Source organism: Monopterus albus, unplaced genomic scaffold (genome assembly GCF_001952655.1).
Source record: "Monopterus albus unplaced genomic scaffold, M_albus_1.0 scaffold301.1, whole genome shotgun sequence".
Lineage (NCBI taxonomy): Eukaryota > Metazoa > Chordata > Actinopteri > Synbranchiformes > Synbranchidae > Monopterus > Monopterus albus.
Window position 1 is genome coordinate 356,832 of NW_018128181.1, and position 14,876 is coordinate 371,707.

The following is a 14,876-nucleotide window of genomic DNA, read 5'->3' on the forward strand; positions in this document are numbered from 1 at the left end:
AGCAGGAATTCAGACCCTTTGGCAGCTCACCTTCTCAGCTTCATACTCATTCAAGTAATCCTGTTTCTCCTCATCAGTCAGGTCCCTCCACATCCCCCCGATAATCTTTCCGATCTCCCACAGCTTCAGGTCTGGGTTGGACGCCTTCACTTGGTCCCATACCTTGCATGTGCAAACACATGCACCAGCAGGAGCATCACCGTGCACACAGAAAAAAAACAACATATGGTCACTACAAGGCAACTGCAGATAACCGCAAATAAGAAACTTCAAGAGAATGGAAAACGGTGAGAAAAGTGCAAAGCAAAGAAATTCTAGAATATATTCCACTGTACAGATTTATTAATAAAGGTACAGAATATAAACTGTTGTAATAAAACTGGATGCAATGGAATGACCCACCAGTTTGTCTGTGAATTTTTAGAATACATGTTTTCTTTATGCAGCAATCAATATTAAAATTTCCAGCTGTAGAAATGGAGAAGCAGGTAAAGGATAAGCAAAAAAAAAAGTGAAGAAATAAAGAGGCTGTAACAGATCATGCTTGCACGGGGAAACACAAGGAGATGCTATAATTGCTCTTTAGCATTGACAAGCACAGGCAGCTAATGTAAGCACCAACAAGATAAGAGTTTAGTATCCACTAGGTGGTTGAGGTGGTGGTGAAGGCGTCATGACTTGGCTGTTTCCCACCCTGAAACCCCTGCAACTTCACAGGGGATGGGCGGACAAGCAGTAAAAGCAGACACCGTGGATGGGTGTCTTACCTTCCTGCTTACCTTCCGGCTGTACCGCATGTAAGGCATCAGTGGCTTGTCTGGAGGTTTGGGAGGTTTTGGAACGGTGATGCCTGAGGAGTTCTGTAGAAGGAAGGGGGACAAAGGGGAGAAAACTGTGAATAAGGAGATGAAAATGATGCAGGAGAGGGAGAAAGGGGCAAAGAGAGGCTTGGAAACAGAAGTGAGAAAAGCAAACAAAACATTAAAAAAAAAAACACTATCATAAAACATCCGCAAATAAGTGATGATGGTGAGGCTCATGTAAACATAACATAAGTGAGAACACTCATCACCTCAGAGGTCCTGAATGCTTTCTTACAACTGGATTAATGTATTTACATGCATATATGGTGCCATCATGCAAGCTTTGCAGGTGAAACATCAGGAACTTAATGAGGCATGAAATTGTACATTCCTGTTTGTATGCCACCCACATCTGAAGAACTGAGGACAAAGCCTATTACATCCACCAGACTGACCAAAAATATTCCAACCAAAAGCAAAAAGCTTCTAAACTTATAATTGAAAGAACAGGTAAACATTTTTTAAAGTCAGTCTTACACCAGTCATGGTGATATGGACACTGAAACGTGGTTTGCTTGCTGTCCTCGTTCCTCCTATCAAACAAAATGTTTTCTGCAAAGTAAGTGATAGTGGTGCATTTTACTGTATCTGAATAATTGCTGAAACACTGCTAAACTGTCTTTTGTATTAACTCACAGGTCACTGTAACCTTTGACACCAGGTTGTCCAGTTGTGGAGACCTCAGTGTCTGAAGACAGACCTCACAATTAAAATTAAAACGAAAAATGGGGCCCTGACTTTTGAGAGCCTGTGATCATGAAATATATGGTATTTTTAAACCAGATAAACCATTCATCTTTTGTCAGTCAGCTAATCAATTAAGTAAATGTTTCAGCTCTACTTGTATATATTGTTAAGTACAGAAATGTGATCTATAACCACCATGTTCTACAACATCTTTTTATGTTTTCAACGGTCATGTTCTACAACATCTTTTTATGTTTTGTAAGCAAAAAACGTGGTGTCAGATAAAGTAGTGGTGCAAAAAACACTATTTCTCTGTGAAATACGGTTAAGGACTTAAAAATATTGTGAAAATAAGCTAATCAGGTACATGTACCTGAAAAGAAAAGAAAACACACACACACACAGGAACAAACATGCCCAATGTACAGGAGAGGAAGAGGCATAACAGGAGCTGTTTCACTGATGACCTTCGTCCAGTCAGGTTGCAAACCAACATGTGCACAGAGTGAATCGAGGGTACAACGATGAACTGGGCTAGAGACTGTAGAGTCCAAAACAATGATTGCACAACAATTCAGACAACTAATACATGTAACAACATATAAATAAAACAGAGATATAAATGTATTTTGATAAATTACATAACTCACTCATAAATCAAAAATAAGATGTAAACAAAAGCAGTACCAACTCTGTGATCTAAGCCACTAAACTTCAAGTGTTTAATCCACCAGAACAGGGTGCAGTGAGAGATATTGTGAATGGGAACTGAATGTCTGTGGTCAATGTCTCTGGTTTCTCTCATTCAACAGAAAAGAGAATAGTTTTCCAGCTCTCCAGAGAGTTTGCTGGCAAGAGATGCTTCATGCATTGAATGCTGTTATGTACTATGCACATGATGAAGAACTGTTTTTGGTCACTCAGTTATGCTGTAAAAACAAAACAAAAAACCCCGTCAAAAAGAGGCAAAGGAGACCAACTAGAGAAGGTGAATGAAAGATTCATCCACTGATGTGCATCAGATCAACTCCCTTTAAGATAAAAACAAGTCAAAAGTTTTGTCCATTTAAATTATAGTGTAACATTTACTGGTGGTAGGGGAGTAAGAAAATATCAGTACACTTTAGTATTGCAATATTATGCTTTGTGATACGGTATTGATTATCAAAACAGTATCGATTTTTAATTAATAGTTCATATGCCACGTAGTGCTAATGTTGTTGGATGTTACAGAGACTGTGATAAATGCATGCCGATCCCTCTTCTGATTACATAAAAAGGTCAACTCTTTTGCAGGAGATTTTATCAGTCTATATGCCATGTGACACAGCTAGTGTGTGTTGCAGTGCACAGATGGGAGAGTAATGACACTGTTCTGTCTAACAGTAACACTTGACAGAGGCTGGGCCTTAAACTATTACCCACAGAGTTGCAACAGCTTGTTTTGGCCATATAAAAATGTGCCAGAAGAACACAGACAGTTTTTTCCATTCTGGCTGTTTATCAAAGAAAGGTCTTTCTGTCCGAGATAGTGTGACCAACATAGCTGGTGAGGGATTTTCTTTGGCTTGTACAGATGAGTTCATGAATGTAAAATTCTTTCATTCATTTTAAATAATAATAATAAAAAAAAGCAGAAACACAATGTAAACGTAGCAATTGCCTCTTGCAAGACCACACAAAGATGCAGATGTCATGCATTAATAAAATGAAACAAAAAATGCAACACCTAATTTCAGTGTCAAGTGTCCTGGTAAAGCTTTTCATGGAATAAAATTGGGATATTATCAATTCCAGTGTGTAAGTTTTCCGCAGTATCTTTCAACATACACACTTTTTTCGTATTCTAACTGGGAGGTAAATCTGCCCAGTATAGTGAACTTTGAAGTCTTGCCTGCACTGTAAAGTCTAAATATTTCATAATTGTTATTATAGTGTTTAAAACTGACCCATTTACACTGTCCAACAAATTTGACTACAAACTATGTTCTATTTTGGTATCATGACAAATATCAATTCACAACCTCAGCACAACAAAGTCATTTTAAGCTCCATAAATTTATACTAGTTAAACCCATTGATGTCTAGCAGCAAAATCAGATAAATAAAAACATTAACATTAATAAAAACATTCATCACTATCACTTGTTCATGATCATCATCCCAACAGCCTCTGTCTGTTTTAGCCTCACCTTCTGCACATTCTCTATGCTGGTGTCTTTTCGCTTTTAGTCCAAGACATTTTCTGACAACCCGCCCTCTTATCGTGAACCCATCCCCTTATCTGGTTTTGTCTTTTAAAACCCCCCCAATTCATTACCCTGCTGGAGCCTCCGGAGCTCCCTCCCAGCCGGAGGTTGTTGTACGCCAGATGGCTGTAAGGGTTGTAGCCCACAAACCCTGGGGTGGAAGGCATTTGCTGATGGAAGACAAATGAGACAAAACACGAATGAGAAATGGCCCACAAACAAGAGGAGGAAGAGGGATAAACACAAATAAGTGAAAAGGGGAGAAAACATAAAATATATTTTGTTTTTTCAACTTGTTTGTTTTCCATGACATCATCATGCAAGGCAAAAAAGGTAACTGGTTGGCAGGCTGACATTCAGAATGAGTGCACAACATGAGAATGTTACATGTACACCAGGACCTTGCAACAAGCTCAGATCATCCCCCCAGTATGCACAATGTTGTACCCTGTTACTGCATGTTGATATAGACCTGCAGACATACTGTACATCTACTAAGAATACATGTGCTAAATTATTAAATTTGATGTCATCAAGGTTTAAGATTTTAAATCAGATTTCAAGGAAACTAGTCCCCCAGCTCCAATTAAGCTTTGTAAAAGCACGAGCCAAACCAAACCCCTCAAGACCTTGAATATGTGGTGGTACGAGAGGAAAAAGCAGGAGTGAGAGCAATTATGGAGAGCTGACCAAGATCTGTGGCAATCTCCATGTGTTCAAACAGAGAGAAAGAAACAAAAGCAATAGAAAAGGCTAAGAAGGAAGGGATTAAGATGGCAAGAAAAAAGATAAAAAAGGAACCAAAAAAAAAAAAAAATGTACAGAGCAAACAGCCCTCTGGCCATTCAACAGTAAAAGTCACTGAAACTGGGAGTTGGACACTTACTGTTGTTGGGGCAGGGGCAGGGGGAGGGGCGTAAGATGGCCGTTCTGTCAGAGAAAGAGGATAATAGCTGTTATTCATTCATTCATTTTCTATCGTTTAGCCCCTGAACGGGGACACGGGGGGGTTAGTCTGCTAAAAAATGTGTATGTTTATATACACTCATTTGTCAGTTTATTACATACATGTAGCTAAAACTAAGTCATATCCAACAGTTCTGCAGTAACTCCTCCTTATGAAGGTGATAGTTCAGTTTGTGTTCAAGCGTTTCAGACAGGTGCTGCTTCAACTATATCATCATTATGGAGGCTGCAGTTTGTGTTGCTGTTCAAGTTTACTGCAGGCAAGAGTTTCTATTAATTGATCCACCTTATTTATGCTATGGTAGTGAGCTAGGCTAACTAACAAACAGCTGTCTATATAATGCAGTACAGTTCAACAGAAGCACAAACTACAGCCTCCATAATGACCATAAAGTGCATTAGCACAACAGTTGTTTCTCTTCCAGGACTAGATGCCAGTGACATCAGTTAAATGCCATGTAAAAAAAAAAACTACTGCCACCCAGTCTGATCTTCAGCTGAGAGTTTTCGAACCAGGGAACACCTTGTAGTTCGCTAGGATTTTACTACTGACCCTTCCTGGTTTCTTAGCGTTAGTGTTTGTGTTTATGGTCTAAATAACGAGAATGTGTGTCTGCTGCGCCTAAGCACTGTGCCCTGGACAGAGGTCATTACTAATGTAGTAAGTTATCAGTGACTATTAATAAGATTAATGTTTACTTACTTGACATCGTGGTTTGGGACTGAATTACGGAGCGCAGGCTATTCCCATGTTGGCTAACCTGAATAAGAAAACCTGGGGGTGGATCAGTCAAACAAATTAGGTCATTATCAATCATCCTGCTATTGCACTTTTGTTGTCTGCTACGCAAAATCGCTATATATGCACAGGTAAAGTATTAAAAATGTCAAACTTTGATAACCATTTACGACAGCAGTGGTTGAAGGTCTTAAAAACAAGCTAAAATTACCCGGCCTGGCTAATTAGCCAAACATGCTAACACAAAGACACCGTTTGCCGCAAAAAAATGACAGCGGCTATTTAGCAGAATATCTAGCTTTCGCTTACTCTATTTCGGAACAATTGTCTTCCAACAAACGCACCAATATATATAAAATGCAGCGTGGCTGACGCTGTAACTTTACAACGCTTGCCATAATATCAGCCTTGGTGATGAATCTAGGCTAACGACAATACCGTCACCCGCTACAGCGACGCACATGGAGCTATTTAGCCACCCTATATTACTGAACGGTAAAACAATTATATTTGTGTAATGTTTTTTTTTTTTTACATCAACCTTACAAATGGTAGAATATAACATTTTCTTTATTAGCCTTGAAATAACATCAACACACTCACTCAATGGTCCTTTGTTCCCCTTTCCCTTAGTAGGGCCACTTGTTCCGCTTTTCACACACAGACCGGAAGTGTGGCTTTCTTCTGGCTTGGCGGAAAACAGGCTTTTCAGAATAAAAGCACGTTTATTTAAAACATTTATGATGTTTATTGGCAACTGGCAAATAGATATTACCTGCAGAGACGTGTTTCCCCTTTTCGAAACAAGACCGGATCCAGATTCGACACCTCTCAAATTGTGACCGGTGTTCTGTCAAATTGTGCTACCTTGTCGAGAAATGACACCTTAGTAGCAGAGTCTCGATAGGTATCAGAATTTGACATAACACCAGGACCTAGTTTGATGGCCACGGCACCTTATTCACATATGAAAAAAATAAAATATATGAATAAAATATAAAAAGTCCAAGGTCTAATACATTTGTACACCTAGCTTTTTACAACAGCATATTAGACTAAAATTAGAATAATTTAAAGCAATAAAGACAAACATTAGGCAAATTATGTCATAACATAATCAGCCCACTCAGGTAACACTAGGTCAGGTGCTCAGTCATTGTAACTTATGTTACAAAGTGAAAAGGACCTGCAGTTTTTAACATTTGCTGGTATTAAGTTTCATTAACTTTATCAGTGTACTGTTCAGTCCCATGTGACCAAATTATATTCTCACATTCTTATCCCAGTCTTCCTGCTATACCAAACTGGCATTACAGGTATGGTAACACCACACAGGTGGAGAGGAAGGCTCTTCAAAGGGTCATAAAGACTGCAGAGAGGATCACTGGGACTGAACTGCCTGCTATGGACACACTGTACACACAGTGCTGTCATAAAAGGGCAGAGAACATAATCAGAGACCTATGCCACCCAACTCACTCCCTGCTCAGATACAAAAACTGCACCTACAGCCTCAGGCACAGTAGGGTGGACAGTATCATCACACACAGAACAAGACTTTACAACAGCTTTTTCCCTGCCGCAGTAAGACTGATGGCAAATAGGAAAATGTGAAAAATGTGAGAATGTTTGTGTAATAACCCCTCACTACTTCATCAAGCGTAATGACATATCCAACTCCACCATGTGAATTACTAAGTGCGATGTTTGTTCAATGTTCACTGTGGGAAATACTATTACTCTATTTTTGTGTATTTCGGTTTTAATGCTTTGTCACCTTTATGTAACTTTTTTATTTTAAGACTAAAAGTGTTCTTTCTGGCTTTTGACTCCTTACCTGAGTCCAAAGGACAGCCGCACAAGAATTGCCTAGACTGTCTGTTTATTCATAAATGGCAAATAAAAATCTTGAATCCTTGAATTTTTTTATTGCTATTTTAAATGGACTAGACCAATAACTATTGACACCTTCAACTTAGTATCTCATAGACTAGCAACATGTTTGTGCAAACTGTCAGTCATCCAGGTCATAGTATGCTGAAAAAAATTAGCAGAAGGTATTTGGACATATGTAGTTTTAGGTAGAAAACATTTCACCTCTCATCTAAGAGGCTTCCTTCTATGGCAAACAATGCCCCCTAGTCGTTGGAGTTCCAGTCCTTTGATGGACATTGTTGGCCACCAAAATATATCACAAACAATAACTCATGCCTTGTGTGGAAACCTAATAAATCTGCAAAGTAAGTCATCTTGTGGATGTGAAGTCATTCACAGTTTGGAGCAAGTAAACAACATAAAAAAAATAGGAATATTTACAAGTCTTGGTGCTCTTTCATTTATTCTTCAACTTCTCTAAAATAGGAAACTTCCTATATACTGTTCAAAGACAAGGAAAGATAAACAATGGCTTCCTAACAGTAGCTATACTGAAATTCTGTGTGGCAGCAGAGAAACATAGATGAGCAATAAAATGGTTGTGCATTTCCTGTACAAACTTATTTTGTTTTACTTTCTTTTCCATGTAGTACAACTTAATTATTTTCTGTTGTGATCTTGTGTAGTCCTTTAATGTTTAAGAGAAGGGTCAAGATTGACATAAAACGTGTTTCTGAAGTTCAGTTTCTAGACCTCCAAACAAAACCTCACCTTGAAGCATGTGTCATTTCCCTGAATGTCATGACCAATGGCAAACGAGCTATTAAATGAGGCTATGAGAAATGAACTTTTGGTGAAACTGTTGGCTGGAAGGCCTCCACACCTAAATGAGGCTTAGGAAACAGCATTGAAATATTTAGTCCACACGAGACCTTGATTAATGTGGTGCATAGGTCACCATATCAACCATGGGTGTCTCAACTTGACCATACATACAGTTAAATGGCATTGCATGCACTCTACTGTATTTAAATATGGCTGCGTAGTATTATTACCGTTATTAAAATATTTGTTCTTTGTTTTATAACAGGTTCCAGGGTTTTTCTAGCTTTAAAATATAAGTTAGGTCTTAACAGTTTCCCATCCTCTCAACGGTTTCTCTCTCCATCAGCTGATTCATTTTTTCAGTTTCACCTTCTTTACTTTCTCTTTGTTTCTGTCTCCACTGTTGCATCTTGAGTTTTACCATCACTTATCTCTGACCTTTACTCATCCTTTCCTTTACTATCTGGAAATCTGAAAAACATAAATACCACTTTAACTTACACAGAATGAATAATAGCTGTTGCAGACAACAAATTATAGTCATGATAACACAGATTATGAGCTGTGGAGGGTGGAGGCAGGGTGGTGCCTCTTACTACTAGTTCAGTTTCCGATTGTTCTGTTTGTGTTTGAGATGGATCTTCAGGGCTAGGAGGTCAATGTAGAGTATCTGATTGAGGACGGTCGAGGCACAGAGCAGCCCACCATGCAGAGCACCAGCCATGCCATTACAGAATACATCCTGACCTGTACACACACGCACACAAACACACACAGAAACATTGAGCAGGTGTGTCCATAGCAGTCCGATCAGATGAGACCGTCCTGACAGTCAGGTCACCTGTTAAGTAAAGTCCGTTGATGGGTGTCTGTGGTCGTGTCCTTGCTATTGCTTCTGGTGTGAAGCGCTCCAGGTTGTGTTCAGCACCGTACATCTCACCTCTCGGAGCACCCAGATAGTGAACATTTGTTAGAGGGGTGGCAGCATCCACCATTACCACCTGGACACACATATACATGTTATATTTGTAGACAAAAGTACAGACAAAAGTACAATATATCAACAGTAATGTGCTATATAGAGCTGTAGCCTCAAAAGGGAACACTATTCACTTGTTTCAACACCTAGCTGAAATATATTAGTGTCAGCCATGTAATATTGAAGGCTTTTTATTCATTATATCTCATGAATAAAAGCCTTGAATTTTTTTTCTTCATCATAGAACTTTAGCAATTCAAACTGCCATTGTGCATACAAAAAGGTACAGCAATTTCTTGGACAGGTATTGTGTAAACAGTAAAAAGGCACTCTAGAAATCATACCAGAGTAGATACAATGGATTTATAACAGCTGGTAAAGTCAGTTTGTAATTTGAGATTCATTTATAAATGTTTTTGTAATAGGTTTCTTGAAAAAAAAAAACACCTTGCAATTTGGTACTGTTTTAAGTAAAAATGAAAGTAATCAGTTGGTAACCTTCCAAAGCCTAACCATGGGACTTTTAGGATAAGTGGTGGGAAACACAAAAATGTGAAATTTGTCTACAAACAAAAATAAATAAATGATAGACAAATACTTACTGGGATTTAAATGGGGTAATTTCATTCAAGGAAATTTGTCAGGAAATCAATTCAATTCAGTTTATTTGTATAGCACCAATTCACAACAATAAATGTCTCAGGGCATTTTACATAACCATTTTCTGCTCTACTAAAGCAAGCTTAATTAATCAACAAACCAGCAGTGCCATTTAACAAAGCAGTATATTTTAATATTAATATGCACCTAAAAATGCCTGCAAATAACTGTAAAAAAACACATTCACATAAAAACACTGACATACACCTTGTCTCGTAATTGAGGGAAGATGGTTAATGCCCAGTCCAGGAGTTCTTGGGCCATGCTGTTTTTCAGATCCAGGTAGTTCTGTCCCCTCTTTCCAAGATGTGTCCCCTTCCATTCCTCAAACCACTCATAGCGAGCCATTGTCAGCAACGTCATACAGGACTTACCTGCAGGGGAATAAAATAAGAATTATTCTTTCTCTTTGAATTGGATTGTCCAGCAAAAAAGGCTGATTATGGTTAAAATTTTGCTACAGATTAGCCGAGCATCATTTGAGATTAAGTTATATGCATGCATGAAAACATTCAATGCAGTGTGCAGCATGAGTGCCTTAAAAGTTAAAAAGTATCACAGATGTGCAAATGGCTGTGTATTATTCTGCCATCATTTCTTGTTCTTGGGCAGTTCTTGTGAGTACCATGAAGTATAATTCTGCAGGTAACACTGCACTTACAGGCATATCTGGACTGGAGTATGTTTACCTCCTGGGCTACCTGTGTCTCTAACACGGACATCCACACCTACATTTCCTCACTGCTGGACTTTATTACCACTGCCATTGATAGTGTCACAACCCAGAAACAGATAACCACGTACCCAAATCAGAAGCCATGGATGAACAAGGAGGTGTGGCTCCCGCTGAAGGCCCACAACTCTGCCTTCAGATCTGGTGATGCACAAGCCTATAGCTTATCCAGGGCCAAACTGAGGAGGGGCATCAAGAAGGCCAAGCACCAATGTACACAAAGCTGATGGCCCTGATAGCATCCCTAGACGCGTGCTCAGGGCATGTGCTCGACAGCTTGCTGACGTCTTTACGGACTTTTTTAACTTGTCCCTCGCCCAAGCAGTTGTGTCGACATGCTTCAACACCATTCCATTGTGCCAGTGCCGAAACATTCCACCTCGGCGTGCCTGAATGACTGTAGCACTCACACCCATTGTCATGAAATGCTTCGAGCACCTGGTCCTGGCATGTCTGATGACCTGTCTCCCACCCACACTGGACCCCCACCAATTTGCCTACCGCAGCAATGGGGGCATGGAGGATACAAACTCCATAGCACTGCATTCTGTACTCAGACACCTGGACAACAACACTTATGCAAGAATATTGTTTGTGGACTTCAACTCAGCACTTAACACAGTCAGCCCCTTCAAGTTAACCACCAAACTTGGCGACCTGGGCATCAGCATCTCCCTCTGCAACTGGATTCTAGACTTTCTGACCAACAGGCCTCAGCATGTTAGGTCAGATAACACCTGCTCCTCCACCATTATCCTCAAATGGTATGGTATGGAAACTGCTCTGTCTCCGACCGCAAGGTACTGCAGCAGGTGGTGAAAACTGCCCAACGCATCACAAGGACACACCATTGAGGGTGTCCACAGGGAATGCTGTCTCCAATGTGCTCGCAGCATTCTCAAGGACTCCTCTCACCCTGCTATCAAACTGTTTGAGCTCCTGCCCTCTGGGAGGTGCTTCAGGAGCATCTGGACCAAAACCAGCAGACTCAGGAACAGCTTCTTCCCCACAGCTATCTCCTTACTGAACTCTGCCCCCCATTGACCCCCGACTGCCCTCGTCTATGTCATTACACACACCTCACCCCTTCTCATCTCTCCTCCCAGGACTAATGCAATACACTTCTGTTACCTGTATCACTGAAGTGATCTGTTAATTTGCACATTCTCTACTCACAGGATACTGCTCTGTATTCTTTTGCACACTGTTCATATGCAGATACTCCATATTTATCTTTATATTTGCACTATTTACATCCATTGAACTGTTCACTCATGTAACTTATCTTCTTATTCTGCACTGTTTCATTCCATCTCATCCCTTTACACTAGTGTTTTATAAGCTTAATGTACCTGTCCATTACTTGTAATTTGAATCCATAGTCTGCTGAACATCGTACATTACCCTACATATCTTACTGTAAAAATCAATTGTACATAATCGGTAAATTAGTTTTGACTGTTCATACTGTAGATACTGCGCACTTTTCACTGCTGTTATTACACTTCTGGTTAGATGGCAAACTGCATTTTCTTGCCTTGTACTTGTACATGGGTAATGACAATAAGGCGAATCTAATCTAAGCTAATATCGCTGTGTATTACCTGGGTGTCTGATGTTGGCTGTGGGGTCTTTAGCAGATGGGAATGTGATGAACATCATGGGAATGTTCCCCAATATCTGCTCTCTGCCCAGAGAGGAGTATCGCTCCATACTTGAAATTATGTGTACACAGACACATTAAATCAGAATCAGAATCAGCTTTATTAGCCAGGTGTGTTGGACATGAGGAATTGGACTCTGGTACAGTGGCTCTCAATGTGCATGTACATATCCCCATGCAAGGCAACAACAAGGGGCAAGTAAACAATAAACCAACATAAGGCTGTGTAGTATAACAAAATAAACAGTATAAACAGGCAGTAAACAATGCAGTCAGACAAAGGAATGTTCATTGGGAGACAAGATAAAAAATTGAATAATAATTGAGTATTTAAAATAAAAATAGAAACCTTAATGAATCTGCATAATCTGTACAATGTATATTAAAAGGTATTGCACTGAGGTTTATTGTCCAGTCATACTGTCATGGATGAAGTGTTCTTCAGAGCGATGCCCAGGGGAAGAAACTGTCCTTGTGCCTGGTTGTCTTGTCTACACACATACATACACTATATTTCCTTTGGCTCAACTACTGGCCCACACTCAGTACAGTGGGTGGTGGTAATGCACCACTAACACTGGATGCTCCCTGAAGCCAAGAAGAAGAGGTTTTAAGTCACAGGGTGACACAACAAGGTATGTCACAGGACATCTTATGTCTCCTTGAACATGTTTCTTTGGTTGTTCTCTCCTTGCATCTTATGTGAGCTCAGCTAAGACACAATGAATACTTTACTGAGTAAAGTGCCTTGAGATGATTGTTGTTGTGATTTGGCACTATAAAAATAAAATATAATTTAAATAACTTAAACTGAATTAAAAACATACAAGTGAGGGAAATGTGGATGCAGTTAATAGACTCATTTGTCTTTGGTTTAAGTGCTTAAGTATTGTTTATGCCAAGGGAAGAATGGAATACTAAAGCTTTAGTTTGTTATGCTAAGTGTTAGCATGGAAACTGCTAACCAGTTACTGTATATTCAGGTGCAGACTTTAAAGGCAGAACTGTTAAAGTGTCAGTTCAGAAACGGTTCCCTAGATATGCTAGTGAAGATCAGCATTGACGTTTGTATTAATGTAAATGAGTGTTATTTTGAGCAGTGTGCAAAGGGTGCACTAGTGCTTCCTGCTCACGTGCAGGTCATTCACTGTTGTTTTGTGGTGGCCTCAGCTTGTAAACTGAACTCCACTAGGAGAAATATCATCACATTGTATCCTAACTACCGTGTGGTGCATTAGAAGTTGGTATGGAGGAGCAGGAAAGCGTGACCAAACTTATCTTTCCTGATGTCCCCATGTGGTTCTGGGCTCGCTGGATATCTGAGGTCTGGTGTAATGGCTTTCCTGCCTCACCATTTTCCTTCTTTTGTCTGATTTCACAAAAGCATCATATAAGCCAGCTTTTCTGTAGCCCACCTTTACTTCAGTTCAGTGAGGCTATACTGCCCACATGTCATATTACTTTAATGTGGTCTGTATGTACTGCACATGAGTTAGGCTGAGAAATGTACTATTTGTCAGAGGATCAGGCGGAACACGCTGTCCCACAGTTTGACAAATATTTTGAACCTCTATTATCTGACTTTTTCGGACATAATTTCACAGTGTCTGCTGATGTTCCAGCCCTACATCCATATATATTTATAGCAAGCAGATAAAACAGCATGCACCAGTACAAACCTTTGGCAGCCCATCACGAATCGGGAGTTTTATAGCACTCCAAGGTTTCATCATTGTATAATCACTGGTAACATATTAAGCTGTTGTTCAGCTTTCTGTTGTGGCTGTTATGTAAGTAAATCCTTGAAATGCTTAATATAATATAACAGAGACAAGGCTGTGTTAAATAATGTAATGGAAACTGAAAAATAAGTAAAGTGATTCAAAATGTGGCCTATATTTGGCAAGTAAACCTCTGAAAACATCAGCTGTAGAAATGAAGAGGATACAGGAAAACAAAGGAATACAAAGAAATATTTAAAAAACATACAGTGAGTTCAGGTCATTGTCTTTATAGATCCAGAAGTTGGTGGAAACAATCCCTAGCTCCTCTTTAGTTCCATCCAGACCAACAAAGACCAAGAAGGAACCCATACCGTGGCGTACCGTATTCAGCAGTGATTTGATCTCTACACACACACACACACACACACACACACACACAAAGACACTTATGGGCAGTGTGAAATAAATAACACATTGATACAGGAATATAAATCATAGACAAATACACTAAATAAGAAATAAGCACCATTAAATGAGTTTACATACAGTGCCTTGCGAAAGTATTCGGCCCCCTTGAACTTTGCGACCTTTTGCCACATTTCAGGCTTCAAACATAAAGATATAAAACTGTAATTTTTTGTGAAGAATCAACAACAAGTGGGACACAATCATGAAGTGGAACGAAATTTATTGGATATTTCAAACGTTTTTAACAAATAAAAAACTGAAAAATTGGGCGTGCAAAATTATTCAGCCCCTTTACTTTCAGTGCAGCAAACTCTCTCCAGAAGTTCAGTGAGGATCTCTGAATGATCCAATGTTGACCTAAATGACAAAGGATGATAAATAGAATCCACCTGTGTGTAATCAAGTCTCCGTATAAATGCACCTGCACTGTGATAGTCTCAGAGGT

At 39.5% G+C, this 14,876-nt stretch overlaps 2 protein-coding genes across 4 annotated transcripts in view; both read right to left on the reverse strand.

Moving 5' to 3' along the window:
- The window catches only part of LOC109973707 (SWI/SNF-related matrix-associated actin-dependent regulator of chromatin subfamily E member 1-like), an 11,895-nt gene extending 5,678 nt beyond the window's left edge, over positions 1-6,217 (reverse strand). The window contains exons 1-6 of one of the 3 annotated variants that reach the window (XM_020623498.1): positions 6,108-6,217; positions 5,469-5,540; positions 4,686-4,729; positions 3,871-3,969; positions 780-860; positions 31-162 (exon numbers count right to left, since the gene is read on the reverse strand). In XM_020623498.1, coding sequence (XP_020479154.1) covers positions 31-162; positions 780-860; positions 3,871-3,969; positions 4,686-4,729; positions 5,469-5,475 — 363 coding nt within the window. In that variant the 5' untranslated portion in view covers positions 5,476-5,540; positions 6,108-6,217. The other 2 variants (XM_020623496.1, XM_020623497.1) reach the window with 2 other exon arrangements.
- A 1,612-nt stretch (positions 6,218-7,829) lies between these two features.
- LOC109973700 (putative all-trans-retinol 13,14-reductase) overlaps positions 7,830-14,876 on the reverse strand; it is a 15,125-nt gene continuing 8,078 nt past the window's right edge. The window contains exons 8-12 of the mRNA XM_020623485.1: positions 14,229-14,367; positions 12,181-12,290; positions 10,051-10,217; positions 9,046-9,205; positions 7,830-8,951 (exon numbers count right to left, since the gene is read on the reverse strand). Coding sequence (XP_020479141.1) covers positions 8,803-8,951; positions 9,046-9,205; positions 10,051-10,217; positions 12,181-12,290; positions 14,229-14,367 — 725 coding nt within the window. The 3' untranslated portion in view covers positions 7,830-8,802. The remainder of the gene's footprint in view (positions 8,952-9,045; positions 9,206-10,050; positions 10,218-12,180; positions 12,291-14,228; positions 14,368-14,876) is intronic.